Below are 26,883 nucleotides of genomic sequence, written 5' to 3'. Positions count from 1 at the left end.
TTCCGCTGTTGCCCCTGGTGACCCCATACTGGTCAGCATAGAAGAAGCAATTTTAGAGACAGCAAATACCCTCTGGTCCATTTCTATTGCAGAGCTTATAGAAGCCTACAGGTGACAATATGCTGTATATTCCACTGGTCACTAGGATTTCAGATGCTTTTTTGTGTCAGGAATGCTGTCTGGCCCACTTCTGGTGTATATTTCATTTGAATATTGTACATTTCCTATTGGATATTCATATTGCAATACATGCCAAAATTGCATGTTAGAAGGTCTATAACAGCTAAGAAAATGTGATTATATTTTCCTTGTAATTCTCCTCTTAATTTCATAAGGGATTTTTGCAACTTTGTATCACAGTTGCATCAGACTGACCACTATGATGGAGCTAAACTACCTGTTTGTTTTGGCTGTGTTGTGAAGATTAAGCTCTGATAAGGAAGCACCAGCTCTTCCCAGTGGAAAGAGCTCAGTCATCCTTACACAGCCAGTTTAAAAGAAAACATTCTCTGGGCACAAAATAACTGTAGGGAGGGAACAATTTGTAAATTCAATACTGGCTGTCCGTAACACCAAACAGATTTTCTTTTCAAACAGCTATCTGGAGGACAGGCCTGAAATTAAAAACCAGGGGAGCCTGGATGAGGAAATAATGTGGATTTATTTGTGAAGAAAACAATAGAAAAGTTACACTTCCATGCATACAGGCAGTGTAGACAATCTTACCAGCCTGCAGCTCAAAGCTAGGAGAGTGTATGTGCTGTGTTGACAGATACAGATGTTGTCAATCTCAGTTATTTAACACCTGAAAATTCCTTCTTATCCAGAAGTCCTCTGGGACTTGCTTCGTCTGTCATTGCCTACTGTTGTTACACATTTTGTAATGCTTATAGTAATAGTTAAGGCAGGTTGGGAAGAATGAGTGTAATTTTTCCATAGTCAGGACTGGAGACAGTTGGACAGCAGTTCCCAACAAGTGCCTGACTGGGGCAGTCTGCACTCCTCCAAAGGTTGTTTTGCCACCATTTGGGTGGAGCAAAGACTCAGAAAGATGATACCCAGCTGTGCTACCAAAATAGCGTTTCATTCAAAGGCTCTGCTGGCACAACAGACCCTCGGCAAAAAAAGGGTACTGAGGAAATGAGGGAAGTGGAGCTGAGACACACAGGCCCTGAGTCTCACCTGCTCCCCGCATCAGGATGGTTTGGGGTCAAATCTTCCAGTTAGTGACCATGTAGACACTCCTTCTAGGGAGCTTAAGACCCAGACAATGCACTCCTTGAGCTAGGATTGTTCATGAAACACAATGGTACAACAGTATTTGCCAAGTCCTGAGCTATGTAGTGTCAGCAGCTGTCCCTAACAAAAGTTTGGGATCCTTTCCCCAGAATCCTGTTTTCTTGTAAGGTTTCTATTTTGGCTGTCATTCTTCATTTTACAGAGGATTTAGTCCTTCACAAAGAATATAGGCCTCACAGACATCAAGGCATTTGCTAGTTTACTTTTAAGACTGAAATTGTGGAAACTGACCTGAAGCAGGATGGTATCTGGTGTGTATCTGTCTTTCCAGTGGTCCAGGAAGACAAAATCCAGAGTATCCACTTCATATTTTTTCTTCAGCTGGGGAATAATTTCCTCTGAAGGGCCTTCTAGGAGTCTTACCTGAAATGCAAATCCATCTGATCAATTGAGAACCATTAAGAAAAAGCACGTGCCTCTAGCTCATTTTAAACTGTGGCCAGACTGAAAGAAGCTGCTGCACATTGATTTGTCAAGCAAGAGCCATATTCTGTGTGCGGAAGAAAAAAGTGGTAAGGAAATCTGTCTGGTTTATGACTCATAGCTGATCGGGAAATTAAATCAGATGGGGAAAATGCAATTTTAGATGTTGCTAGTGCTTCAGGTTCTCTCCAAGAAGTCAAGAAACGCATTAGAAGATCTCATGGTGGGATTTATTTCCTCTGGTTTTATCACCTGAAGTGATTTGTCTAGTTGAACAGACAGGCACTTCTTCAGCATGAATCCCCCGACCTGCTGTAGATTTCAGCCCTGGGCTGATCTGGGTTATAGACTGGAAATAACTGCATCCTAGCCAACTGCACAGAGTCAAGACACCTCAGATTGCACAAAATGCATATATACATATATATATATATAGTGACCAAGTAGATTTGGGTAAGTACATCTCATCTGAAGTCCATTGCACATAATGCAGCTCTTTTTTGTGAGCTGTCTCACATAACAAAGAACTTTGGAGAACAGCCCTGATTATTTTGGTCACACACACCCCCATACCCTTGACTTCAAACTATCCTGACTCTCAGCTGGGTCTGTGTCATACTTGGGCCCCTGACTAATGCTATCAAATTTAGTTTGTTTGTGCTGTATATACAAAAACACAGATGACCTCGGTCCTTTTCGTGGACACTGGTAGCTTTTCTCTATGATCTAGCCTGATGGTTGAACTCTGCATGTTCCCAAACACTTAGGGTGTTACACTTGCTTGACAAGTAAAAACCAAATGTAAACCTATTCATGTTGTTTCTATAGGTAAAGTCCTGATCTCTATGTATTGCTTCCTCATACTAATTGGAGACAAATAGTATTCACCTTATCTTGCACTCCAGCAAACTCAAACATCTGTTTAGCTATAGCAGCAAATTCTGGGTTGAACTCCACAGTGAGAAGACGAGCTCCTGCCTTCAGCAGCCGAGCAATCCTAACTCCTGAGTAGCCACAGTATGTTCCCAGCTCCAGTGCAACCGATGGACTAACCTCTTCCACTGTCTTGTCTAGAATTACACCTGCATAAAATGGAAATATGTTAACTTCTTACAAAATCAATCTAGATCACATACAGAAGAGCAAGTTAGTGACGAGAAACTTACTAAGTATACTCAGTTGCTAAACACATTCAGAAATTAAGGGTTGATGTCAAATGGTATGCTATATCCTTTGCAAACTGACCTATCTGTGATCAAGTTGATCATGGAAATTCTAAGTTTTGAAATGCAAACTTTCAACTAGAAAAAATCTTGCTTAGTTTCACAATATAAACATTTTTGAGTGAGGAAGTGCCTGAATTAACTAAAATGTTTATAGTGTTACAAGGGAAAAATGCAGTGGGCTTGTCTAAGAATTTATTGCCGAAACTAGGCATGTTTGTGGAACATGTAAATCCTGAATTTTGATTGCTCTTATTTGTTGCAAATGTTACATGCAGTCTACAAAGTTTCTTATCCTAAATACTGTTTTTTAAAGAGGAAAGAAAAATGTAGTTACGAAGTTGCAAAATACTTGGATTCACTGGATGAATTTGAGGGATGGAAAACATCAGTCAACAACAACAAAACGTTACCAAATAAGTGGTAAGACGCTGTGCTATATTCAGTCCTTCCGAAGAAAAGAATTTATTTGTGAGAAAACTCTTTACTTGTGTGGCTGGAAACTAGAGAACTACTCTGACAAAGTGTTTGAAGGGATCTTACAGTGAGCCATGGAATTTTTCAGTGTACATAGAAATTTCATTATCTGGTACTTTCCTGGATGTCATTTGTTTATGAATAGTACGATGATGATGGTTGCTTCTTGGCATCACGTGGTCACTCCCAAAATCTCTGAGACTAAAGACGCGTTAATGATGGCTCTGATCGGAGGAAAGGTCATCTTGTCAGAGCAAAACCGGAGTGAAATCTTTAAGAATATAAGCCCAGTTGATCAAGGTTTAGAGCTCTTAAGAATTTCCACTCAGCCACCACCCACTGTTCCATTGCCCTCAGCACCCAGCCTGCTATGCAGAGTTTCAAAAACTGTACCCATGACAGAGAAGCTGTTACAATGCTTACTGTTGTATTTCATTAGCTATGTTAATCCCAGGCTAAGCAACTCTCCCCTGCAATTCCCCAGCAAGAGGTACTTCTGTGTCTAATTCATAACACGTTAACATTTTGCCATTACAGTTTTTTAAAAGATTGTCACTTTCCTGCAGCTAATTAAAAAATAAACGCTTTGTCCACGTATTTTCCTTTAGGAGGCAAGAACAAGGAAATTCACTTGCTAAGTAGCAGCAATGTCTGAGCACTGCTTCTGTGTATTACACGGGTAGGATTTTTCCCTTCAACGCTGATTTGTAACTTATGCTTGCATACACAACATAGTTTAAAATACTCCACACTCCCATCCCCCCATTTACTATCTTTCAGTTAAGGATCAGAAAGTATTTCACGTAATGAATTATGCCTTAAGGGCACCTTGTATAAGAACTGAGGTATAACCCAACCTAGATTTTCCTCGTAAATTGTCACTCTCTGCTTACACAATTGCAGTGTACACAACACGCAAACCCAGACTGGGTCCTGTGACTTCCTGGATTACTCACTGGATACACACAAGGCTGTCGTGGGGTTTTGAGGGGGAGGGGGGAGGTTGAGTTTTGGGTTTGTTTTTGTGTTCTCTCAGCAGATAGAAGTTACCATGTGAACACAATAACATGTCCTGTAATGTACTAGTCTTGAAGGATTGTTCAAGTGCTGATCCCTGCTTGCAATTACCTTTCTCATTGCCCACGTTCATGGCCCACTCTTTCTGGGAGCAGTACTTATCTATAGCATCCAGCACACTACAGGGGTCTCCCCGGACTGCATTCTGCAGCACAAAATTTAAAATCCTCTGTTCCTTGCTCTGATTCATGATTAAATTGGTTATTTTCTCCCGGATTATTTCATTCCAGAGAAGGGAAGCAGTGGGGTTTCTCCTGATGAGTACCACAACCAGCAGCAAAATGAAAAGCAGGAGGAAGACAGTGAACAAAAGGACTGAAGAGCTCTCCAGCATCTGGAAGGAAAAAGAAAAACAGCCCAGGGTTAAGGTGGCACGGAAGAGATCTATCCTTTTTGTAAATACTAAGTTGAGTAACCCATAGCCAACCATACTTGAACAGCAACACACAGAGTTTAATTATGGTATTTTCTAGAGTAGCTGAAAACTGCTCTGTCACTTGGTAATAGATGGTGCTCTGTGGCACTCCCTTTAGAAGCCAATTTTACAGGCAGTCAACAAGTAGCTTTATTTAATGCTCTGGTCCCTTCCCCCACACAGCTGCTCAGTCCTGGCTTCATGCATGCCACTGCACAAGGAGCCTCCCAGCATCAAATCTGTTCTCTTTTTTTAAAGGATTTAAAACCTTAAATCAGAGCCTGCATGTGATCCCTCTTTCCTGTATTTTTGAGCACTGGGAAACTTCTAAGCTGGCCTTGGTTAGAAAATATGGAACATCTCACCGTTTAATTTTGAGCACAGTTATCAGCAGAAACTGGCCACTGTGAAGTAACATTCTGTTTCAAGCCAGTCTGCAGGTTGTGAGTTACTACCCTGCATGCAGAGCTCTATGCCACCACCTGCCCTTCTTGCATGTTCCGCAGAGAAGCTGAGCTTGATGTTTCAGTAGGACTCCACCTTCCCCTTCCTTTCAGAGCCTGCAGCAGAGGGACCCAGGTGGAATGTTTTTTCAGAAAATAGAAGCCTTTTTCCTGCTTATAACACCTTTGACACAAGAGGTTAATCTGAGAACCAAAGATGCATTTCCTTTTATAAAATAGGGATGTTTTTTCACTGGTTATAAAAATATAAACTGAATCCCTGAACCAGAGAAGAGCTCAGACTCATGAAATTGAAGAGATGTACAAAAGGACATGTTGTACTTCTCTGATCGGCCAGCTCAAATCATCTGATGGGATTGTGCCTGTTCTCACTCTGAAATTCAGTGTAACAGCTGCAGATGCCTGTGTGTGTGCAGCATGGGCAGTGTGTCTTTTTGAGTTTAGGGCATCTGAACATAAAGCTCAGCAGATGAGATGCATGTCACCCTGTACAGATCAAGCAGTAAATCCCATCAAAGCCATTTAGTCTGATGGATTTCAGATAGGCTAGTACACAGGGAGGTGCATTTACCTCTTTGCAGGAGCCACAGCACAAAGGATCTCATAAAGAAAGGGTTCTTAATATTAAGCAATTGATTTAGCTTTTGACAGGGTGCCAAACTAAGAGTTTTGATTTGCCTGAGGACTCTCTCCATGTGAAGTTCCTCTTGTACAACTCAAAACACACCTCATTTCTGATGATGCAGCTTATAACACCTCCGCTTTTCCCTTTCTGCTTCCCACAAGCAGAGCTGACAGTTGCATGCTGGGAGGACAGCACAGTTTGGAATGTGCTGCAGTTAGTATTAGGATGAATGACTGCCGAGTTCATTTGTTCTTTAAGTCTAATTAAGCATTTGACCACAAGTCTAAAGGATTCAGAACCTGTTTCTTAACCTCAGCAGGCTGGATTAAGTTGCACTTAAAAAAACAAACTGTTACAGAACATGACACAACTCTTTCTAATCTCTGATCCTTTCTATGAAGTCTCTTTCTCTTCCAGGTGGTAAAAATGGTGAACGCCTGCACTTATATTGCACTCCACCAACCTTCAGCAAAACCAGTCCTCTAATAGGAGCTGCAACATCCTCAAAATGTTGGCCTAAGTTGCCCAAAACCAGAGGTAAAGGGGCTATGTGATTAGCCAAATATTCCCCAGGTCTCTTCCTGCTTGTTCCTGTTTCTCTTTTTTTTCCCAGGATTGTCCCAAGAATATTGTAAATGTTACGTGTTGCCAGACCTCCATTCTGCAGTGGGAGTTGGCACATACACATTACACACGGGGAAAAATCTATCCCACTGCTTTGAATTTTTAATCATCATGCACAACAGACTTTGAGTTTAGAAGATAACTGAGTTTCCATGGAGATATGCTCACAGTGGAGTTTGTTCACCCATCCATTTATCTTAGTTGCACAGCAAGTATGATTTGTTTGGAGCAGTCAAAAGTCTATTTATTTTGCTTTTAAGTAGTAACCACTGTTAATGCTTACCTTAAATGCTTTCCTTGCAAAGTCTGACCTGAGACATTTCCTTTTAGAGCTTGTCAGCATCATTAGCACAGAAAAATCGTGCTTCTTGAACATCATGAACTTTATTTCCTAGCTAGTTAAGAATCTGTTCCTCTACCTCAACAGGATCATCAAGACCTGGATGTCAATTTTGCTTCTTTCCTTCTATATACTAGTAGCCCTACTGATCAGGCCTAATTGTCCTACATCTTCCAGGTGGGACTTGTGCTCTTTCTAGTTCTACATGAAGATGTTCGACATTATCTGTCCACCAAGAACTGGGCTGGGCCTTAGTTGATTGTATGGTCATTGTTGATGGATTTGGATTACTGACATAGTTGAGACATAATTATTCTGAACTGTGGTGAATGGATGGAGCCCAGAAGCTATTTACTGATGCCAGCAGGTATCTAACCCTTCCTGCCTCTGCACAAGGGAAACCGCATGAGCCCTGCTTACCAGTGACTCATTTGGTGGCAGTTCAACTGTATTCGGGTCCCTGTAGAACTGAAGACTGTTGGTGTTCAGAATTATTTCATACTGCTGCCAGACATAATCCTCTGGTTACAAAGGATACGTTGGCATCCTCTGAGTACAACTTGCCACAGCCTGTTGCTTTGACACTGTGAGATTCTGACAGTGTGTTTGGGGCTGCCTTCAAAGATCTGCTGGAGAGCAAGAATGGATATCTACAGGTGGTGTATTTTGTGAAGAACAGCTTTCCCCTATTGCCTAGTGTAGATATGAGACCATTTGCTGAGATTTCTCAAAACAGGGAGAGAGAGCATCTGTAGGCTATCTCAGGCCCACTCAGGAATGCTGAGATTTCTTTTACATACGGGGAACAGATTGTGAAGACTTATTTTTATACTTTAACAAAAAGAAGCTTCTTGACAGTAAAATCCTGCCCCTCCATTTTCACACTGTTACCCAGGCATGGAAGGGTATGTCAGCAAACCAGATTTCCATTATCTTACTTTTCTCACGCTACTACAGGCTCTGTATACCAAATTTACAAGACATCACATGCTCAGAAGCCCACATAATAAAGAAGGACAGTATCTTCCTCATCTGCAGCCTGTGAAATGCTATTTCTTAACACATCTCTGTTAGCCAGAGCAGAGCAAATCCCTCAAGTTTGCTGATCTTGAACAAACACTTCACCCTTCTCCTTACTTGGACAGCAGGATCTTTTTAAAGATTTTGTTGTTTTAAGAGTGCACTTCATGCAGAGAAAGACTCCTTGTTTGAGATGTACATGCCCTAACTTTTCAAATGCATAGACTGCATTTAGGCTGCTGCAACCTGGCAGGTGTAGTGTGACATCCTGCTACTAAGATGCAACTAGCTTAACAAAAGGTGTGAATTGGGATATGCTTCTGAACCACACAGATAGCCAAAGCCACCTGTTTCTTCTAGCTATTCCTTATGCAAAACCATGAGCAGGCCTTTAGCTTCTCTGGAAGGGCAACAACTGATAGTTCTGCTGGGCCACCTGGAAACAAATTTTGCATCTTCACCTTTGAAATCTTATCACTTCAAGTTCACCCAAGAATCCCCTCTGAAGGCAAAACACTGACCTCATTTCTCTTCTGATCTAGACTGCTGAGTGGCTGCTAACCCTGGTTTGTTTACATGTTTTGTGTAACGTATTTGTTAACAAGACAAAAAAAGCTATATGTGAAAGCTCAAACATACGTGATAAGGGGATGATCTTGGATCTAAAACTTAACCAAGGAAGCAATTCAGTTTGGCTATTCCTACGATTAAGCGCTTGGAGGGATCCATTTCTTACTGTGCCTCAGTTAGATCTTGGCACTTCTGAGTCCTGCATGAGTGCCACCTCATATAGCAGCAGAGCCCACCTGCCTCCCACAGATCCTTAGAGGCTGCTCACAGATTGCAACAACCTGTATCGCACATGCTGCTTTTTTCCATTCCTAGACAAGTTCACTTGGTTTTGCTGTATCAAGGAATGTTTTTCAGCTGTTGGGGGGGGGAGGGTTTATGCTTATTAATGCTGTGTAACACCTCAGTGCCTTCATAAACTGTCGTTATGGGTTGTTCATAGCAGAGCTCCTTTAGGAGACAATTATCCTGAAAACCAGTTTCCAGAGAAAGTAACTTTTAAAAGGAGCAAACCAGAAATACCTTGGTTTTCTCTTCTTTTCCTTTTTTTTTCTTTTTTCTTTTAAGCACTGTTTCTTTTTTAAAGTTTGTCCCTCTTAATCTCCGTCTTCTCTAGATGTGAGAATAAATTTTGTGATAGCAGGAGACTGTAAAAGCAGCCTGCCAAGGGCGAGATGCATCAGTGATGGTCATGTACCCAGAGGGGAAAAAAATCTGTACCAAAATAGGTAATTGCTTTCACATTCTTAGCTGAAAAGTATTTGATATGAGAATTAAGTGTGTAATTCAGCCAGTTTCAAACTACCACTACCTAAGAGACAGTCATGTTATGACAGCTTTAGAAAATGCAACTGTAATTTTAGCTTTAATATGGATTCATGAGGTTCATTAAATATGCAGTAAAACTGAACTTGCACATAGTCAAGTTTCCCATAACCACTAATTATAAGGCAGTCGCGCTTATTATTTAGTGCTTGTTCTGAGGTTCCAAATACACAGCTTAGCACTGCAACCTCTTCTGTGCATTAGAAACACCATGATAAAGTGAGACTTCTCTTTGAAAACTAAAATTTGAAGTGGAAAATAGTAGGCAAAATAAAAAATTCAGCAAGGGAATAAAGAGAAAACTGGAGGGATAACATTATGAAAAGGAATGAATAACATCTATCGCTAAATCTGGTTTTGAGAAGACAGAGTTTAAAAGAAAACATATTAAAATTTCATGCCCAAACCTGTCAAAGTACTGACGAGTCTTTCTAAAGCACTGGGTTATTTTCTTATGCATCTAATCTTACTCATTTTGGCAGGTTTCATAAGACCAAATCATAACTTCACAGTGCAGTTCAGCAGTTTTCCCCTGTTGCAAACCATAACTAAACTTGAATGGGAGCACCTCTGCTTCAGCGTACAGAGATTTAAAACAGCACTTTCAAAGAAAGAAGCAAACAGGAATTGTGGGTATCTGCTGCCCCAATTTATCTGCCCTTAAAAATTAAATACCTAAGTCATTCCAACGGCCATAAATGAAATCTCAAGAGACTGGCGCAGTCCTGGGGATCTGTTATGCCAGTAGTTGTTTTAGTTAGGGATTCACTACCCTCTTACTGTAATAAGAGCTCCAGTTTTTCTAAAAACATAAAAATGCCCATGTGACAGAGCACAAAACAAGACATCCTGTTCTTTATTCGTGTACAGGTGACTCCAGCCATTTCACCACAGGTTACAATAAGGGTCTTTTGGTACTGTTATTTATCAGTCCTTTTGGTAATTTTTTTCCAAGTACTGTTAAAAAATCACTGGTCTTAGAAGTCCCTGAAGTGAAAAAATAAGGATTATAACAATTGGAAACATCAATGTTTAATGTAACTCCAAGTCACCAGATGAATTCAAATCAAGATTTTTCTCAGTGCTTCTGAAGTTTTTGTAACACTGTTAGAGGAAAGTGTATGGAGATTTGGCCTGAACTACTGACTGCTACTGTTTCTCTCTCAGATTCCAAAACAACCTCCTTCTGCTAAAAGCTGATATTTACAGAGAAGAAAAAAAAAACAACATGTTGAAAGTAAGCACCTTTAAATGCTCTGAGTTTTAATAAGGACACATGACTTGGTGAGTTTCACACTTAGCAGATTAAAAAAGTATTAAATTTGAATATTTAACTATTCTGAAGCTTAGTTCATTATAAATATTTAACAAGGCTTTATTTCCTACAGACGCAAAAATAAGATGACAGGTATTAAAATACTTGGGAGGTTGGAAACTGTTGGATAGAATTTTTTTTTTCAATCTAGTTGAATCCTTATAAGCCTTATTACAGAAACTCTCGTTACAGGTTTAGCTTGGAACTGATCCTGTTTTGCTTCGTACTAAAAATGAAGTCCTAAACATAACCACAAAAAACACCCTGTTCTACAAAACCAGCATGTATGTAATTCTGCTATTCCCCAGGACTGGAATGAGAGTAAAGTTTGTGATCCTGAATCAGGGAACTTGGGGTTGAATCTCATCTTGGCAATGTTTTTCTGATTCGATCTCGGGTGAGCTGTCTTACCTATGTCTCTGTTGCCAGAAGAGTAAGTTTAAGTTAGTGCTACTTCTATAACTTTCAAGGTGTTGCAAAGCTGAATTATTTTTTGTCAGAAAAATGCCTGCTGTGGATATAAGGTTTAAGTTCAAACTTTTTAAAAGCTACTGCTGAAATTATGCCATTAAGTATCTTATACACTAAAGCATGCAGAGGATTTGGATAAAAGTAAGGACATGTTAGCTCTTTCAGAAGCAGTGCAAAACAATGCAGAAGAGTCAGCACATTTCTACGTTTATTTTAACAATATTTGTTGCTCTGCACTAGGAGATCTGTGCCATCCCTGACTGGGACTGGAGTCCCTGACTCTCTGTCCTATGCTGCCTTGAGTGAGACAATCTCTGGTTTGTGGCATTTTGCTTTTCTTGTCTTTTCCCAGAGCAAAAAAGGCAGAATATTTTGGACAGAAAGCCTGAACTGATTTCTGCCAAACACATTGTATCCTGTTGCTGTAGGCAACACAATTCAACAGCTTCATAATTTAGTACTTTTAAAGGTCAAAAAAATATCTTTTTACCTCCTATTCTTTCATTGTTGTTTATGTATTTTAAAATGAGTGCAATACTGTGAAGAATAATCATCATATTGCCAAACGTGAATAGCTTGTATTTCAATGGAAACTTAGTCTGGGAATTTGACATTCAGATTTTCCACTGACATCATAAAAACAAGCTGAACAGACTTTATATAATTTTTCACTAAGTAGTTCTTGTATGAAATCTGAATTTCCATTTCCTAGGTTTTTCTCAGATTACTATAATTTAGCTTCAGTACCATGACTACAAAAATTCTGACTTCTATAAATGCAAACTTCTGATCATTACTTTTTTCCCCTTAGGCCTTTTGTCTTGTCCTTTTTCCTCCTGTTGAAAGGAAACAAATACAGATTTCTTCTTTCTGAATGAAAGGAAAAGAACAGAAAAGTGCCTACTGCCTATTTGGGAGCTCATCAACTAAGCTTCATAAGGGTGTTTATATCCATTCTCTTAATTTCAATTCAGATAATTGCTACCAACTTAAAGCTCCCTTCACAACAGCCATTGTCTAAGTGCTATCACCCAAAGGAAAAGGTTTATATAATGGCTATGTGCCTCATAAAGAAGTACAGGGTTTAGAATAAACTTGCCACGAAGAGAGGCCTCATCTCCATCCAACAAGCAGGTCCGTGTGGATCTGTAAGTTTCTGATCCGGTCTGGCCTAATCACACTGCATGATTTAAAGTCACAGTTTGGGGTGAGAGAATTCTTCAAGGATAAGAAATGCACTTTACCAGGCTTTGAGCAAAGACAGCTTTTCAGGAATAAGATCTTTTCAGGTACCCTTTGGAAGCATTTGCTCCTGGTAGTTGGTATTCCCACTCCAGAACATTAGATGTATTTGTATTATTTGTACTAGTGTTTGAGGCCAGGGTTGCAGCTCAGCTGAACTGTACAAACCCCATCTGGGAAGCAGTGGACTGCTAAAAGCAGAAAGTGCTCTGCCCTGCCAGCACACTACAAGCTGGTCTGTAAAAAGTTTTCTTGGCTGAGACTTTACGTACATAAAACTACCTCCTACTGAATGATTTTGCCCCAACTAGAGATTTGAAGATTTGGAAGAAAGGGCTGGCAGAGGAAAGACCAAAATGGCTAGTTATCCTCAGCATCATCACCTGCAATAGACTTATTTTGCATTCTCTCTTTATACCACAAAGATCAAGTGCTGAATCCTCAATGTCCCAAATCCCCACTGCGTGCTCCTGCCCTGCTTCCAAGGCTACCAGCTAATCTAGCGTAAATCTGTCTTCAACACAGCTTTCCGCCCTCCACAAGCTGCTCTTCAGGCCAGGGGGAGTGCACAACTGAAACCTGGTGAAACACTCATGGAAGGACCTGAAAGAGTAGGAAGGAAATTGCTGCTGAGATAATGGCTTATCTCTATGGAAATGAAGAGCTCTAACAGGCCAGGCAAGGTGGGATCACCACAGCACAGCAGGTAACCAGAACACTGTGTGGGAAGAGGCAGCATAACTGAGACAAGCTCAGGGCATGAAACCTTGGCCTCAAATCCTGACAGAATGCCCTTCCCAGAAAACTAGCTGGAGTGGCAATAGAATGTCTCTTACTTTACTTAGAAACTGCTTTCTGAGAAATCTTTTCTAATAGAGATCAAGCTAAACTGGTATGGAATGCCTCGTGCATTAAGATCTGGTTTCAACGGCTGCTGCCAAAAATATGTTTTTTCAGAAAATTCCAAGTCAATTATAATTCCAGTGATCCTGAAGGTTTGCTGACAGACAACAGTGTGAGACTGGCAGAGATAAACCTGATATCAGCTGCTAAATAATATTGCTAAACTTGAGTGACAAGTAAATTGTTTGCAGGGTTAATATGGTGAAACTCTTCTTCCACTGATGCAAACTAAAGCTGTATGTTGGCAAAATTTTATTTTGCATTTAAATACCGTGATGTTGTGCAAATGCATGATATCCTGAATGGGGTGGCTTTGTGAGATGAGCCCACAGCTGAGTAAGCAGAAAAAAAGCTAGGGTTAGTGCAGCTATGAAGTAAAGGTTGTTTATGGAGATCATCGGTATGACATGTGCTCGACAGTATTGGTAAATATGAGGGTTTTTATAAAGGACAGAATGTAAAGAATGTCCATAAAGGGCATCAGAAAACTACTTCATGAGCAGCAACTCTGCTAGCAAGCAAAAGTACAAGCTTTTTGTCTGTTCTTCACAGACATTTTGCTGTAGCAGAACTCCCTCTTGAGAATGAAAACTCCCATAAAATACAGCTGCAGCAACACATTTATAAAAGCAGCTATTCAGTCAAATATGACTGAACTGAAGCTTGACTCGCATCCAGCTTTTTCTTGAATACAAATGAGCACCAAATTCCAGCATACTTACAGCCATAAATTACATTTTCAATTTAGCTGGGGTTATCTCATTTCTTTCAACTGTCAAGGTTTACAATACAGTATAAATGCATTACACACAAATAAGTCCTACTCTTTCTCTGTGAAAGCTGTTGCTGCCCACAGACTGGCTTCCTGACAATGAGTACCAGTCAAAATGTGGAAAACACCGCTCCTTTCATACTCGCCACTGTTTAAAACAGTGACAGTATCTACGACAGCAAATTGTGTCAAGCCTGAGAAGTAAGAAAATATAAATAGGTACCTTTCTTGGTACAGCAGAAGCTGTTCCCTCCGATCTTTTCCTGTGCTGCTCTGCTGTGGATTTTATAGAATAAGAGTCCAAGAGCCTGCAGTATTCAGTCCCGTTCGATCACATCACAGGAATAGCTTATCAGTCCTGTTACAAGACTCTAAAAGGAGCGGTGTCCTTTTCTCCAACTCCTCCTTTCACTGGTTTCTGCGCTCCTTAAAGGTGCTCAGTGCTCTAATAACCCTAGAGAAAGCTGTTCATCTGTCCCCTAATGACAGTGTTCTTGTTACTTAGTTACAGCACAGTGAATGCTGACAAAGTCAGGTATGAGCCAAATCTGCGCTCAGTGTAAATGCATTGTGTTCAATCAAGCAACTCCAGGAATGAATTTAGCCCAAGGGATTCAGTTCTTTTTTCAGCTCAGATGTGGCATGCCTCAGCCAGTGCAGAATTTGTAGAAACAAGACCTAGGCATGTGGGTTAAATATAGAGTGCTGCTGGAGGGAGGAGAAGTATGTATACCAAATTGTTTAACAGCAACTACAGAGGGAAGTGCAATCAATACATTATAAATAGTACATTTGAATTTGTGGAGCTTCTAGGTGGAAAAATATTCTGCTACAAACAGCTCTAAGATAAAAGGATTATTCTAATAAGCCTTGTCGTCAGTTTGACTGTCTATACTGTTTCCTTTGAGGCAGAAACAATATAACCAAGCTGCAATTAAACTGCACCATAAAAGAAAATATTAAGAAAAAAAAACAAAAGCCAAACACAACGTGGTGGAAGTTCTCTGCTGTAATCTCACTACAAAACTCAAACCTAGTTAGCAAGTGTTTGAAAAGCTCTAGCCTAGAAACTTTTAAAAGATTTTAAGAGTTTGTATTACATGTGGCAAAAACAGGAACTGAAGATATGAAAACAGGCTTCGTCACATGATGGGGGAAGTCCTTGAAAGAATGAAGAACTACCTGAGAGCCCTTTAAGTGGATGAATTGCATAAAGAATTGTGGGAAAATGAGGTAGGTGAAGATCAAAGTGTTTTTAGTAAGTTAACAAAACATAACTAAGACCCTGCATTATAGCACAGTACTTAATACAGAATAACTTTGAAGTATCCCTCCCATGTATAACAGAGATTTAGTTCAACAAATAATTTTGCTGTAACCTAGACATCAAGAAGAACAAAGGATGAACTAAGCAATACTGCACTCCAGCTTCACTGACAGTAGTTTCCTACCTGGTCAAAAGCTGGTTCTGAAAGCATGACAGGTTAAAGCATGATACCTGATGCCACCCACAGTTAACATTAACTAAGAATTTCTTTTACTGCTGCTCTGTGGAGAAAAGAGCTTAAACCAGCCAAACTTATTCTATGCACTGACCTGATTCTGTAAGCTCTTCTTTGGAGCCATCCTAGCAGTTAACTGTAGCTAGCTGTGAACTGGTGGGTGGTATCAGCCCAGCTTATACCCAGGAGCAGAAATTTGTACCAAGACTTACCAGATTGAGCAGTGTCCTCTGACAATGCTTTTAAAAGATTTTGAACCTTGAGCTGAATCATATTGTTCAGGCTAAAAGCATGGGAGGAGAAAACTTGCTTCTGCGTGCCCACAACTGTTTACTTGGATGATAAAGGCTGTGCCTGCAGAGTAACCCTTTCTGTTGTCTAGATATTTAACTAGCTAAGTAAAAATACATGAATGGCAATAACTGCAAATTAGATAAAGGCAGAGGTTCAGTTAGTTAAACCACCCAAACTGTGAGATAATGTCCATAAGTTGCTTCCAAGTTAATAGAGAGTTGAACATTTGTAATACATTATTATGGGATTTTTTTTTTCCTCCAAGGGAAGTTTCTTTGGTAGGATGTTAAATATTGGCTTATGCCTTTATTTAAAACACCTTTTTGCCCAAGGCAGTGCCTATATATGTATGGATTGTTTGTAAGTTTCTATTAACAATACTACAAGCTCCAGATGTATAAATTTATACCATGTTCACATGACTTATCCTTGTCTAGATCGTAAAAATTTACCCCGACAGTAATACATCCAGGTCAGAGAACTGTGGACAGCTATAAATATCTCAGGTTTTTATAAATTTTTACATTGTACAAACACAATTTTTATTTGGGGACAAGATCTTAAAAGATGGATTTGATACTGCAGAACATCAGGATCCTGCATTCACAGGGCACATTTATAGGAAGATGTAGACCCAGCATGTCTTAGCTTGGGAGCAACATCACACGAATGACAGCAGGTCAGAATAACTGACTAGTTCACACTGAATAGCTCTGACAGTTGACAGAGTTCAGCTCAGATCTGTTTGCACAAACTTGAGTAGACACTGCTAATGTACAGACCTCCCAGTCTCAAATGCAGGCTACACAGCTGCCATCACGTGATGCAATGTGGCCATGCTATCCCCACTTGCTGTGCATAGCACGGAGCTAGAGCCTTCCCAGTAAATCCATGCCTGGCATAACAACAAATGGCATTCCCTTCTTCTAACAGTTCTGACCAAAGACTGTTTTTTAAAAGGCTAAACAAAGGGATACAGGAGAGCTAGCACATTATCACAAACCCCATAGATCATGTGAAACAATGAGTGGAAGAAAATTCTTTTGAGCTTGCATTTTCAGAATAGCAGGAGGGATTTTCTTTTATGTGAATTTGCTGTTTTCCACAGTCAAATTGGTTTCTCTTCCTGAGAACATGTAAAAGAGGAATTTTGAGAAAGGAAGCATCACTCTTGTATGAATCAGGAAACTGCCTGAAGATATCTAAAATAGGAAATAGCTAAAAGAGAAGGAAGATGGCTAGCAAAACTGTACTCTAAATTTTAACAAATAATACAAGTAATTAGACTGGCTTGTATTTATTGTGTATCATAAAAGTTATCATGTAGGCTGAAAAAGAACACCCCTTCCTGCTTTCAAAGGCTTCATAACTCCTTATGAAAACTCTGAAGCTCAGTTAAACCTACCATATTTCTGTCTTTTCTCCCCTTACTTTTTTGGTAACACATGTTGAAGCATTTGAACAAAGTTAAAATTTGAACTTGTGTTACTTGAAGCTTCATCTGTTTCTGCAGTTTTTTCCCCTTACTTGCAATCAATTAGTTGTTTAGGAAAAGCTATGAACAGAAGATCCTGTGTTAAGGAAGGAAGGAATAAAATAGCATAGATTAAATTCTGAATAACAACGAGTCCTAGTCTCAGACAAATTTCTGACAATAAAAAAAAAGCAAACCAAAGGGGGAATAGCAACAAAGCTGAAATGTTAAACTATTGCTGTTGGTTTATGAACCTGTGCAGAAATGTTTCCAGCACAGGAAACACTTTTAGCTGAAGGATGTATTATTTGTAATAGGATGTCTTTCTGGGCACTTAGCTTATATTAAAATGGTTGGTTTTCTCTTAGAACTACATTTTAAAATGGAATTTAAATTATTATCTCATGTAATTCTGTCATGTGTGTAACTTTTCTTAGGTTACTCAATGTAGTTGGTTTAGATGCATTTACAGACCTTACATTAAAATTTATTAGGTACTGGCATATGATATTTGTCCCATCCTAACAAAATGTTGTAAAATCTGTAGACTTCATATGGAAATCTGATTACCACCTTGATCTCATAAACCAACATTAGTCACCATCTTCCTTTATCAGATTGACTGAACTCTCCTAAAGGATGATTTGTCAAAGCTCTTCAAAGCAGCTATCAAAAATGCAGAAAAATACAGTAGAGTTGGATTGTAAGTAAACAGCCAAAGATTTCTTTGTGCTAATGAAAAGCGATACCCAATAAAATGTAACATTGGAAAATTCTTGCTATACAAGTCAGTTAAGAAGCCTTAAATAAAAGTGATAAACATGCTCCTGTTTACCCAGGTTCTGTGTCTTTAAATAAGGATCCTCACTTGCCAGCATAACCCCCACATTCGAATGCTATCCACATATTTCGCAATTTGAATCGTTACAAGTTTTTACCTTACTTTGAAAAAGGTCTAAGGACTGGTGTCCACCCCTCCCCTGCTACCATTTGTTCTGTCCTTTTTGTAGCTCTGGGACATGGTTCTCGCAGTTGCCAGCAACTATGTCACTGTTTTCACTTTTGTATTCACCATTTGACCTGCCTTTCTTCCACATGCTTTTTCTCTCCATTCTCTTTCCTCCTATAAAGACACCATGCTACACGCTAGTGGAGGAACAACATGAGCAAAAGAAAAAAAGGGGGTAAAATCAATCACAGGAGAGCTGGTAAGAACCCAAAAAGTCCTACTTCATGTACAGATATCTTAGTTCAATCAGTGATCCAGTACAGATCACTGACAGTCATGTAAACTGGTCATTAAGTCATGCCACAAAATGTATCTTCTGATATAAATCATTTCCCACCCCACCCACTAAAAAAAGCAGCGATGTGATGACTTCCTAGGATAGTATCTACCTGACAGCTCTCTTCTTTCCCCCACTCTGCCAGGCTGCTAATCTAAGAACATAACACCATGCCAGAAAAACAGGAAAGACAAGAAGATGTATTTGAAAAGTAAAAATTTCTAAAATGTTAGGTGGAAAAGGCATTTGGTCCTGGTTGTCTTCATGAGGAAGAATTTGAGTAAGCCATTGATAAATGTAACAAAAGGTATTTCATATGAAGGAAAAAAGTAGAGAATTCCTTAGACTAAATTAAAAAAGAAACAGTCTGCCTGTTAACAGAACCAATTCATGCCTCACAAACCCCCTATTTTTGTTGAATGGATTTATATGCATACACAGTGGTGTTTCCTTTGCACTTTTAATACCACACTGTTTAAAGTACATTGAATAAACATCTCCCCTTGGAAATAAACCAAACCACATCTAATGTATTAAGTTAATTTATGACTTTAAATATGAGTAGCTACAACTGACAAAATTCTGTGGAAATATGATGTTAGGTCTGATAGCTAACCTGTAAGAAGGTTTTTTAATCCCAAACTTTGAAAAAATATGCTTTCACTGCAGAAACGCAATGCTTTATGTAAATGATTCCTAATACTAAAATGCATTTTCCACTAAAGTACGTAATGCTTGCTTTCTTAAAAGAAGATATATATTTATGTAAAAAAGTTATTTCACTAATTACTCTGATCAGCTTAATGCTAACCACAAAAGAATTAAGAGACTAGAAAGCTATAGGAGCTGAGCCAAAGACAAATTAGAAACCACACCTGACAACCAGAATCTGCCTCTGATCCCTGAGAAAGGTTTTTCAAGTGCAGCACAGACATATTGCTCAGTGCTGACTGCAGCAGATGTCAGCAGCTACTCCTTTTTTTGATACTGTCACCATGAGCAAAACCTATTCCTTGTTGCTGATATCTGCCTCTGTCAGTCTCAGTGAAGAAGCTTGTGAGAATGTGCAAGAACAAGCAGGGTGATGTTACACAGATTTTGTACTTTCCTCTGAAGATGGCAGTTGTGATGGGAACGCCTTAGCCTGTGGAACTGCACAGTGCTTCATCCTTAGCTGTGAGATACAGCCAGAGGGCTGGTGACACCCCAGCTTCACATGGTCTGGCAGTGGCACAGAAGCGCCTATTGATAGGTCCAATTCCCAGATGACTTAAGGATGCCAAGAGAAAGCAACTGCGTCACATTCAAGTTAGAAAAGAGAGGGTGTGTGCTGATGTGTTTGGGAACACACAGACATCTAAAAGAAGCTACAATCTTGACACTGCTGCATAGGCTCTGGTTCACAGACTCCAAGCACTGGAGAAAAGATGATCAGTAATGTTAGCGTACAATGTGGTTGTTACAATGGATACTTGGCCAAGTTCCTATCCTTAAAAGAGTTCAGAAGCATTACTCCAAATTTATCAATTCTTTCCTAAACTGTCACTGTAGGTGCTGTTTAAAGGTAACTTTTTCTATCTACATTTAAGGCCTTTTCTTATTAGCAAAACACAGTAATGCTGCAGGGACATTTCTTTACATAAACTTGTTTTTTGTTTGGGGAGATTTAATTCTACCCTTGATCCTACATGTCTGAACTAAATGCTGTGTGAAGAGCACATGTTCAACACTGCCTGATTCAATTCAGAGTAGTGGCTAAAATGAATAGTAAGACAACTTTGCAGTTAAGTACCTGAAAAGCATAAAAGATTACTGAGTAAGCTGGAGGTTTCTTTAATTCAAAGGCCTCTCAGTATGCTCTTGTCATGTCTGTCCACTGCTGCTGCAGTGGGTAAGAGCATTTTTAGTTATTTATTGATTAGTGCTGCAGGAGGCAACAGAGAGGGAGTTTGCCTTTTTTTTGTTTACCAGCAGTGACACTGGACAAGTCATCAATTCATTTACTAAAGTGACAGTAATTTCTGTTTCGTGTATTTTCAGACATTAATGAAGAAAAAACAACCAGACCTACAATGGAGGTGATGTTAGTTCTACAAGACCTGGAGTACATGAATTTCCTGCCGTTTCTCCTTAGCTAAGGACCAGGTGATGGTTTCTGAAACACAATGGTTGGATGCTGCCCCCTTGTGAGCCAGGCCCTTGCTAGAAACCAGCTGAACCAGGACTGCCTGAAACGTTTTTCTGCCAACCGCACCCTCTCACTAAGTGGCAGATTCCTTGTCCCAGACTCCAATTTGGCTATTTAGCACATACGAGTCTACGTACAGCAGCAAGCTGGGTCACTACCGTGCTTCAGTAAAGGCCAACAGCCAGTAAATCTGAATGAGAAAGACCTTGATCCCTGTGGCATTGCTCTGACCAATGCTTACTTTGAGGTCTTTCACCTTAGGCTGCCCCAATACATACAAGCATTAGTAACTCAGCACTGCCCTCGGTTAATCAACATCTGGCATGTTCACAAGGAAAGGAGATGCTGCTGAAGGCTGTGAAGCATCAGCAGTGCTCTGACAGGTCATCCACTGCAGGTATCTGTACCACTGGTTAAACCCTGTGTTAGAGCTGGTTGTGCTGGCCTGGTTCACTGACCTGTGTAACACGGCCCACTCCGCCATTTCGCTTGAGGAAGTTCCCTCAGACCCAAGTCCCTGCTGTCTGCTCTCAACCCTGAACAGATCTTAGCCACAGGAATAAAAACTACATCATTTGTTGTCTATAATACCTCATGGAAGGGAGAGGCTTTATTCAAACCACCTTATGAAAGGCTTTTAACTTTCAGGCTGCATCTGAGGAAGGAGTGGTGTTCCAGTGGGGTATGTAGTTCCAGAGGGGAAACAAACAAAGCTCTGAATATTGGTAAAGGTTCTGTGCAGTTGCCGTTTTCCTCGTCTTTCCCGTAACGCCCTCCCTGAACCCCTTTTGCAGCAGCATCTCGGAGGGAACCCAGTCAAGCAAAATGTGGGGTTTTTTTCCCTTCCAAACGTCTGATTTAAACGCAAATGAGCTTGTCCAACGCCAGACACTCTGCCTGCCTCTGAACAGGCCTCCCGCAGCTCTGCAGCGGCTCCAGAAGCCGCATCCCAAGCCCAGGTCGAGCGCTCCCACCAGCCGGGAAGCGGCCGCCTCACCTCAGCGCCGCGGGGGGGGGCGGCCCGCGCCGCGACCCTTGCTCTCCCCTCACACCCTCCTGCCCTCCGCCGCCCTCACCGACCCGCCGACGCCGCCCTCCACTCAGGCGCTGCTCGGGCACCTCGCAGGGGTCCTGTCTCGGCGCAGGGGCCCTTTGCCGTACAGCATGGCGACGCTGTGGCGGAGGCGGGAGCGTCTCCTGGGAGTGTCAGGACGGCTCTGCCGTACAGTGCGAGCCCTCTCAGGTACGGGGTGCCCGCTGGGCTCAGGGCGGGCAGAGGCCGCGCCTCCGCCTCTTCTCGCGGGGAGCCCTCTCCTCCTGACGCTGAAAGCCCACTAGAGGGGTTCCCCCGAGCTCTTCCCACCCCCCGCACGCCGGGAAGCGGCCCGCAGACGCTCTGCTTGAGCCGCCACTGGAGGCGGCACTCTCCTCCCTCAGCGGTCGAGGAGAGGAGGGTGGCGAAAGGCTTCCAGCCGTAATGGCTTTCGGCGCCTCCTTAGCCCCGGTGCGTCTCTCGGAGCCCGTCCCTCGGTCCCTGCATTGCTGAGGGAGTCTCGGGCCGCAGGTGGCTGTGAAGCGGGCAAGGCCCTCTGCGCCCCTCTGTGAGGCTTTCTGGAGATGTAGTGGGGCAGCCCAAAAGTCAGCCAAACCTTTCCCTCAGGCTTAACTTCAGCGTCAGGGGAGTGTCAGCCTTCCCAGTCCAGTGTCCACTTGAACTGCCAAGAAGAGTCCCCCAGCCCTGTGGTGGCACAGCTGTCCCCCCTGACAGCTCTGAAAGCAGGGGTTGTCCTGGTACCCTTGCTGAAAACTGAGTTATCGCTCACCTGCCGGCTTCTCCTGCCGCTTCAGAACAGCTCTGGGAGAGTGAGCTGCTCTGGGGGAAGGCTGAGGTGCCAGACGTGCCAGCTTCCCTCTGAGCCACACACCACACCCCTGCGAGGCCTACACTGCAGCTGAGGCTTTGTTAGTCTGATAAAGTAACCCTGATGAAACATCTTTGTGTAGAGCTTAATGTAATATAGAGGTAAGACCTGTACTGGATGTCAGTTGCAACCGTCTAATCATGCAGAAGGAGCTTCTTAGGGCATTGTGTAAAAATCTAATCTATTTCCTCACTTCGTTTTGATTGCTTTATTTCTGTATTTCATTCATAAATCCAGACTGCAGAGCTTAGTGATTTTTTTTTGAGAATGCTTTGGGACACTGAAAAAAATACAGTGCTCTAGTAAAGAAAACCTAAATCATCAATAATCAATTGTGAACAGTAGTGTGGTTTTTCATACCTTTTACCATCTTCCTTGCCTGTTCATTTTCCTTCATTTTTCACATCTATTTCACAGGAAAGAATGAGTATGACCTTCTGGTAATTGGTGGAGGGTCTGGAGGCCTTGCTTGTGCAAAAGAAGGTTTGTATGTGTAAATAACAACGAGTTTAGTTTTAGCTTAAGTAGTGGTTACAGAGACTAAGGGAAGTGTTAGTGATAATGCTAAGCTTTTTAATAAACATATTATACTTCAGTCCCTGCACGTTAATCATTAACTCAGCTCCATAGTTAATCTACAAATGAATTCACACCTTTGGGTGGGTTGATCTTGTTTGGCTTTCCTATTAACCTTTAAAAAGTATTTCTTTTGTCCTGGGAAGGTGTGACAAGCTTTTATTTCACTGTTATTGTAAAATACTCTGAGTGCCTCCATAGGTGCTATATGTTTTAACTATACTGTTTCTTATTTATGTGTTAAAACAACAGTCCCTTCAGACTGTTTCCAGGAGCTGTGTAACTGCTGTAGACAACCTTGCCCCTTTGCTACTCAGTGTAATGTGCCCAAGAACCCACAGGTGCCTTAACCATCTTCATTTGGGGTCAGATTGCATTTTGGGGGTTGGTGAAAGCTGGAGGCTCTAGTCTAGGTTATTAAGTGCCTTCTGGAGAATCTGTTGACTACATAGGCAGCCTGGATTCCTAATCTGGCATCTTGAGTTAGATAGTAAAACCCACCAGCTGTCATCTCCTATACTCTTTATCTTCATACCTGTGCTACTAAAAATATCTAGCTTTGTGTGTTTTTCCCTTCTCTAAATACCTTATCTTGTTTTTTGTTTAAAGCTGCTCAATTTGGAAGGAAAGTGGCTGTTTTGGATTATGTGGAACCTTCTCCACAAGGTATGGAAGAGAAATACTAGGAGAATATTTGGAAATGTGTATAAAATGGTTGCCTAGGTGAGCACATTGCTCCAGGCAGCATAGTGGCCAAACCCAGCCTGTTTGATTTGCTTTTAGTAAAACTCCTTAAGCATGGCTTGTTGTACTGCTCATTCCTTCCAGTGATGTCCCAGCTCTGCCTGCATCCCCTGCACATAAAGGTGTGTTTGATATTACCACTTGAGGTAGGCTTTGGACTTAAATATGTGAGAATATTCTGTCAAAGTGTCATTTATGATTTCTAAAAATTATAAATTTTGTCATGTTGAGGCTGTTAATGTACAGTATGTAAAATAAGATCTGCAAATGCAGATAAACAAATATATAGTAACTGGATCTTCAGAGCTCTGAAAAACATCTTCAGATGCTTTGAATTTTAGAAGAAAAATACATAGAGGTGTGTTTTATTAAAACAAATGAACGTAAGCAGAATTAGAAACTGATCTGTAGGAGACAGTGAACTGTGTTATTTCAGAACTTTTAAACTAATTGCATGAACAACCTAATTCTCTAAGTAACCCAACTACATTAAGTTACACTAACCTGATGCATTTACTTTTCCTTTCTTTCTTTTTTTTTTTATTTCCAAGGAACCAAATGGGGACTTGGTGGAACTTGTGTGAATGTTGGCTGTATTCCTAAAAAGCTTATGCATCAAGCAGCCCTTTTAGGGAGTGCCCTTAAAGATGCCCAACACTATGGCTGGAATATAGCCCAACCTGTTCATCATACCTGGTAAAGATTATTGCCCATATCCACTCCTATGTGCTGCAAATGCCTAACAACTTTTGTTGTTTATTTGGTTGTTGGTGTTTATTTAGGGACAGTTAGGGAAATTAATTTTGCATGAAGGTTTTTAGACTGCTTGTTTAAAACACAGGTCTGTATTTGCTGGTTTATCAGGGCAGATACATTGATTTGGATTTGATAATTTACTTTTGTTGCAAAGCACTGTGGAGCATTTTTAGTATCTAGCAACTGCCTATATCTTTGAGTAACATCATCTGAATTTGTAACACCATGACTTCATGTTCAATTTCTTGGTTTGTGATAGGTCTGTGATGGCACAAGCTGTTCAGAATTATGTGAAATCCTTGAACTGGGGACACAGAGTGCAACTACAAGACAAGTAAATAAAACTTTACAGTTCATCTTTCTTCTCACAGTCAGGAAGCTGCTCTTCTCTTTGTAGAATTGCTGAATTGCCTTTGCAGTTTCTTATTAGAGCTAGTATTTTTTTCTGGGAAATAGTAGTTGGAAGTGACCATGAAGCTTTCTAACAGTTTAGTGATCACAGAATGCTCTCTTGAATCTGAAGAGGTTTTGCATTAATATGAAGTAGTCAGGACTTTTTCAAGGTAATTTCAAGCTTGTCCATGAAAACTTATATGTCATACAAGCCCACAGATAACACTGTACCAGAACAGCTGGGGTTCTTGCTTCCAGTGCAGAAAGATTTTCAGCAAAAAGAGACATTATTAATTTAATAATATATTAATTTGACAGGTACTAGTCTTGTGATTCCTGCTGAGTCCCTACTGTGTGCCCTCAAATGTGCATTATATTAGTAATGTTATAGATAGCAATACTATGGACTGTGGAAAATGTATCATTTGAAGAGGTCAGTAACCTGATGCCAAGGCGTGTTATGGTTAGGTACTCTGCTGTGTAGAGGAGTTAACTGCTGTACAAGAATTAAGTGACAAATTAAGTGACAGAGCTGCAAAGATGAAATAAGATGTTTGCTTCCTTTTACTTCTCTTATCTGTTTGATGTCTTTCTTAGCACTTCAGATATAGAAAAAGTAGCTGATTGTATTTCCTTTATATTCATTGTTAAGTGTGCATTTACGTTACTGTTTTCTTCTAAACAGGAAGGTGAAATATTTCAACATGAAAGGAAGTTTTTCTGATCTGCATACAATCCGTGGTTTAACAAAAGCAGGTAAAGAGGTGAGCTACTGTGCTGTGAACATGTAGCTGCTGTGCTGTGAATGTGAGCTGCTGTGCTGTGAACATTCACTTCAAATAATTAGGTCTTCATGTGTTGGTTTTCAGGCCAGTGGAGAGCTAGACTGTACTTCTCCAAGTTGTTTTAGGTATTGAATATTATTTTGGTGAGGAAAATGTGCATTTTCCACCAAGAGAAGATGTTTATGAACTTGACTGTTGCCTACTGAGTCCCTAGCCTCTAACCTGTCAGATGCCATTACTTTTTCACTGCAAGTGGAAATACTGAGACAAGAGATTATTTTCTTTTGGTCAGAGGCATACTGCTTTGATAGATGCTTACAGAGATGTGAATAGGAGCATCATCATCTAATGGCTCTGAGCATTAGATCAGTCTGAGATGTTTTCTCCCTTCAGCTGAATTATAAGCTTTCTAATACAAAACTGTGTGGGAGGCAGTTATATCGAATGCCCAGCTTCAAGCAACTGGGTCACGTAACAGAATGGTGGCCATTTCTGCATATCTAACAAGAGACTGAATATGCATTTTAACACCTTTGGGGGGAAATTGTATAATGTTACTAGTTAATACTGGCTTGAGAGAGCAGAAGGTTTTTGGGGTAGATGCCTAGCATTTTCTAAAAACATGCCACTTTTGAAGTAGCTTAACTCCAGGCCCTAGAGGCAGAATTCACTTGCTGTGATCTCTGTGTGTTTTGCCCCGAGCAAAAATGATTTTAAAAAGCTGCCATTTATCCACCACAGCTGTTGCTTCCAAGTAGTCACCAGAATCTTACCCAGTGTAGGAACAATTGTAAGCTGATGTTGAAACAAAAACTGATACAGAATGTGCAGGGAAGCCCCTGCATGTGCTTATTTTATCTCCATCCTTTTTTAGTGTA

The 26,883-nt window shown here is 40.7% G+C and overlaps 2 protein-coding genes across 7 annotated transcripts in view; one reads left to right on the top strand and one right to left on the bottom strand.

Moving 5' to 3' along the window:
• COMT (catechol-O-methyltransferase) overlaps positions 1-26,883 on the bottom strand; it is a 363,225-nt gene that overhangs the window by 1,665 nt on the left and 334,677 nt on the right. The window contains exons 1-4 of one of the 6 annotated variants that reach the window (XM_061465607.1): positions 23,112-23,264; positions 4,551-4,833; positions 2,611-2,804; positions 1,531-1,662 (exon numbers count right to left, since the gene is read on the bottom strand). In XM_061465607.1, the coding sequence (XP_061321591.1) occupies positions 1,531-1,662; positions 2,611-2,804; positions 4,551-4,833 (609 nt within the window). In that variant the 5' untranslated portion in view covers positions 23,112-23,264. Of the gene's footprint in view, positions 1-1,530; positions 1,663-2,610; positions 2,805-4,550; positions 4,834-14,308; positions 14,753-15,681; positions 15,706-15,799; positions 15,937-21,909; positions 22,045-23,111; positions 23,265-26,883 lie in introns of those variants that run through there. The other 5 variants (XM_061465609.1, XM_061465608.1, XM_061465606.1 and 2 more) reach the window with 5 other exon arrangements.
• The window catches only part of TXNRD2 (thioredoxin reductase 2), a 32,570-nt gene continuing 27,630 nt past the window's right edge, over positions 21,944-26,883 (top strand). Inside the window, exons 1-6 of the mRNA XM_061465618.1 lie at positions 21,944-22,072; positions 23,169-23,234; positions 23,937-23,993; positions 24,623-24,767; positions 25,087-25,161; positions 25,906-25,984. Coding sequence (XP_061321602.1) covers positions 21,994-22,072; positions 23,169-23,234; positions 23,937-23,993; positions 24,623-24,767; positions 25,087-25,161; positions 25,906-25,984 — 501 coding nt within the window. The 5' untranslated portion in view covers positions 21,944-21,993. The remainder of the gene's footprint in view (positions 22,073-23,168; positions 23,235-23,936; positions 23,994-24,622; positions 24,768-25,086; positions 25,162-25,905; positions 25,985-26,883) is intronic.

This window comes from Pezoporus flaviventris, unplaced genomic scaffold (genome assembly GCF_033815535.1).
Source record: "Pezoporus flaviventris isolate CSIRO_AGI_PZ_B2104156 unplaced genomic scaffold, CSIRO_AGI_Pfla_v1 ptg000041l, whole genome shotgun sequence".
NCBI lineage: Eukaryota > Metazoa > Chordata > Aves > Psittaciformes > Psittacidae > Pezoporus > Pezoporus flaviventris.
This window is presented reverse-complemented; position numbering and strand designations above follow the sequence as displayed.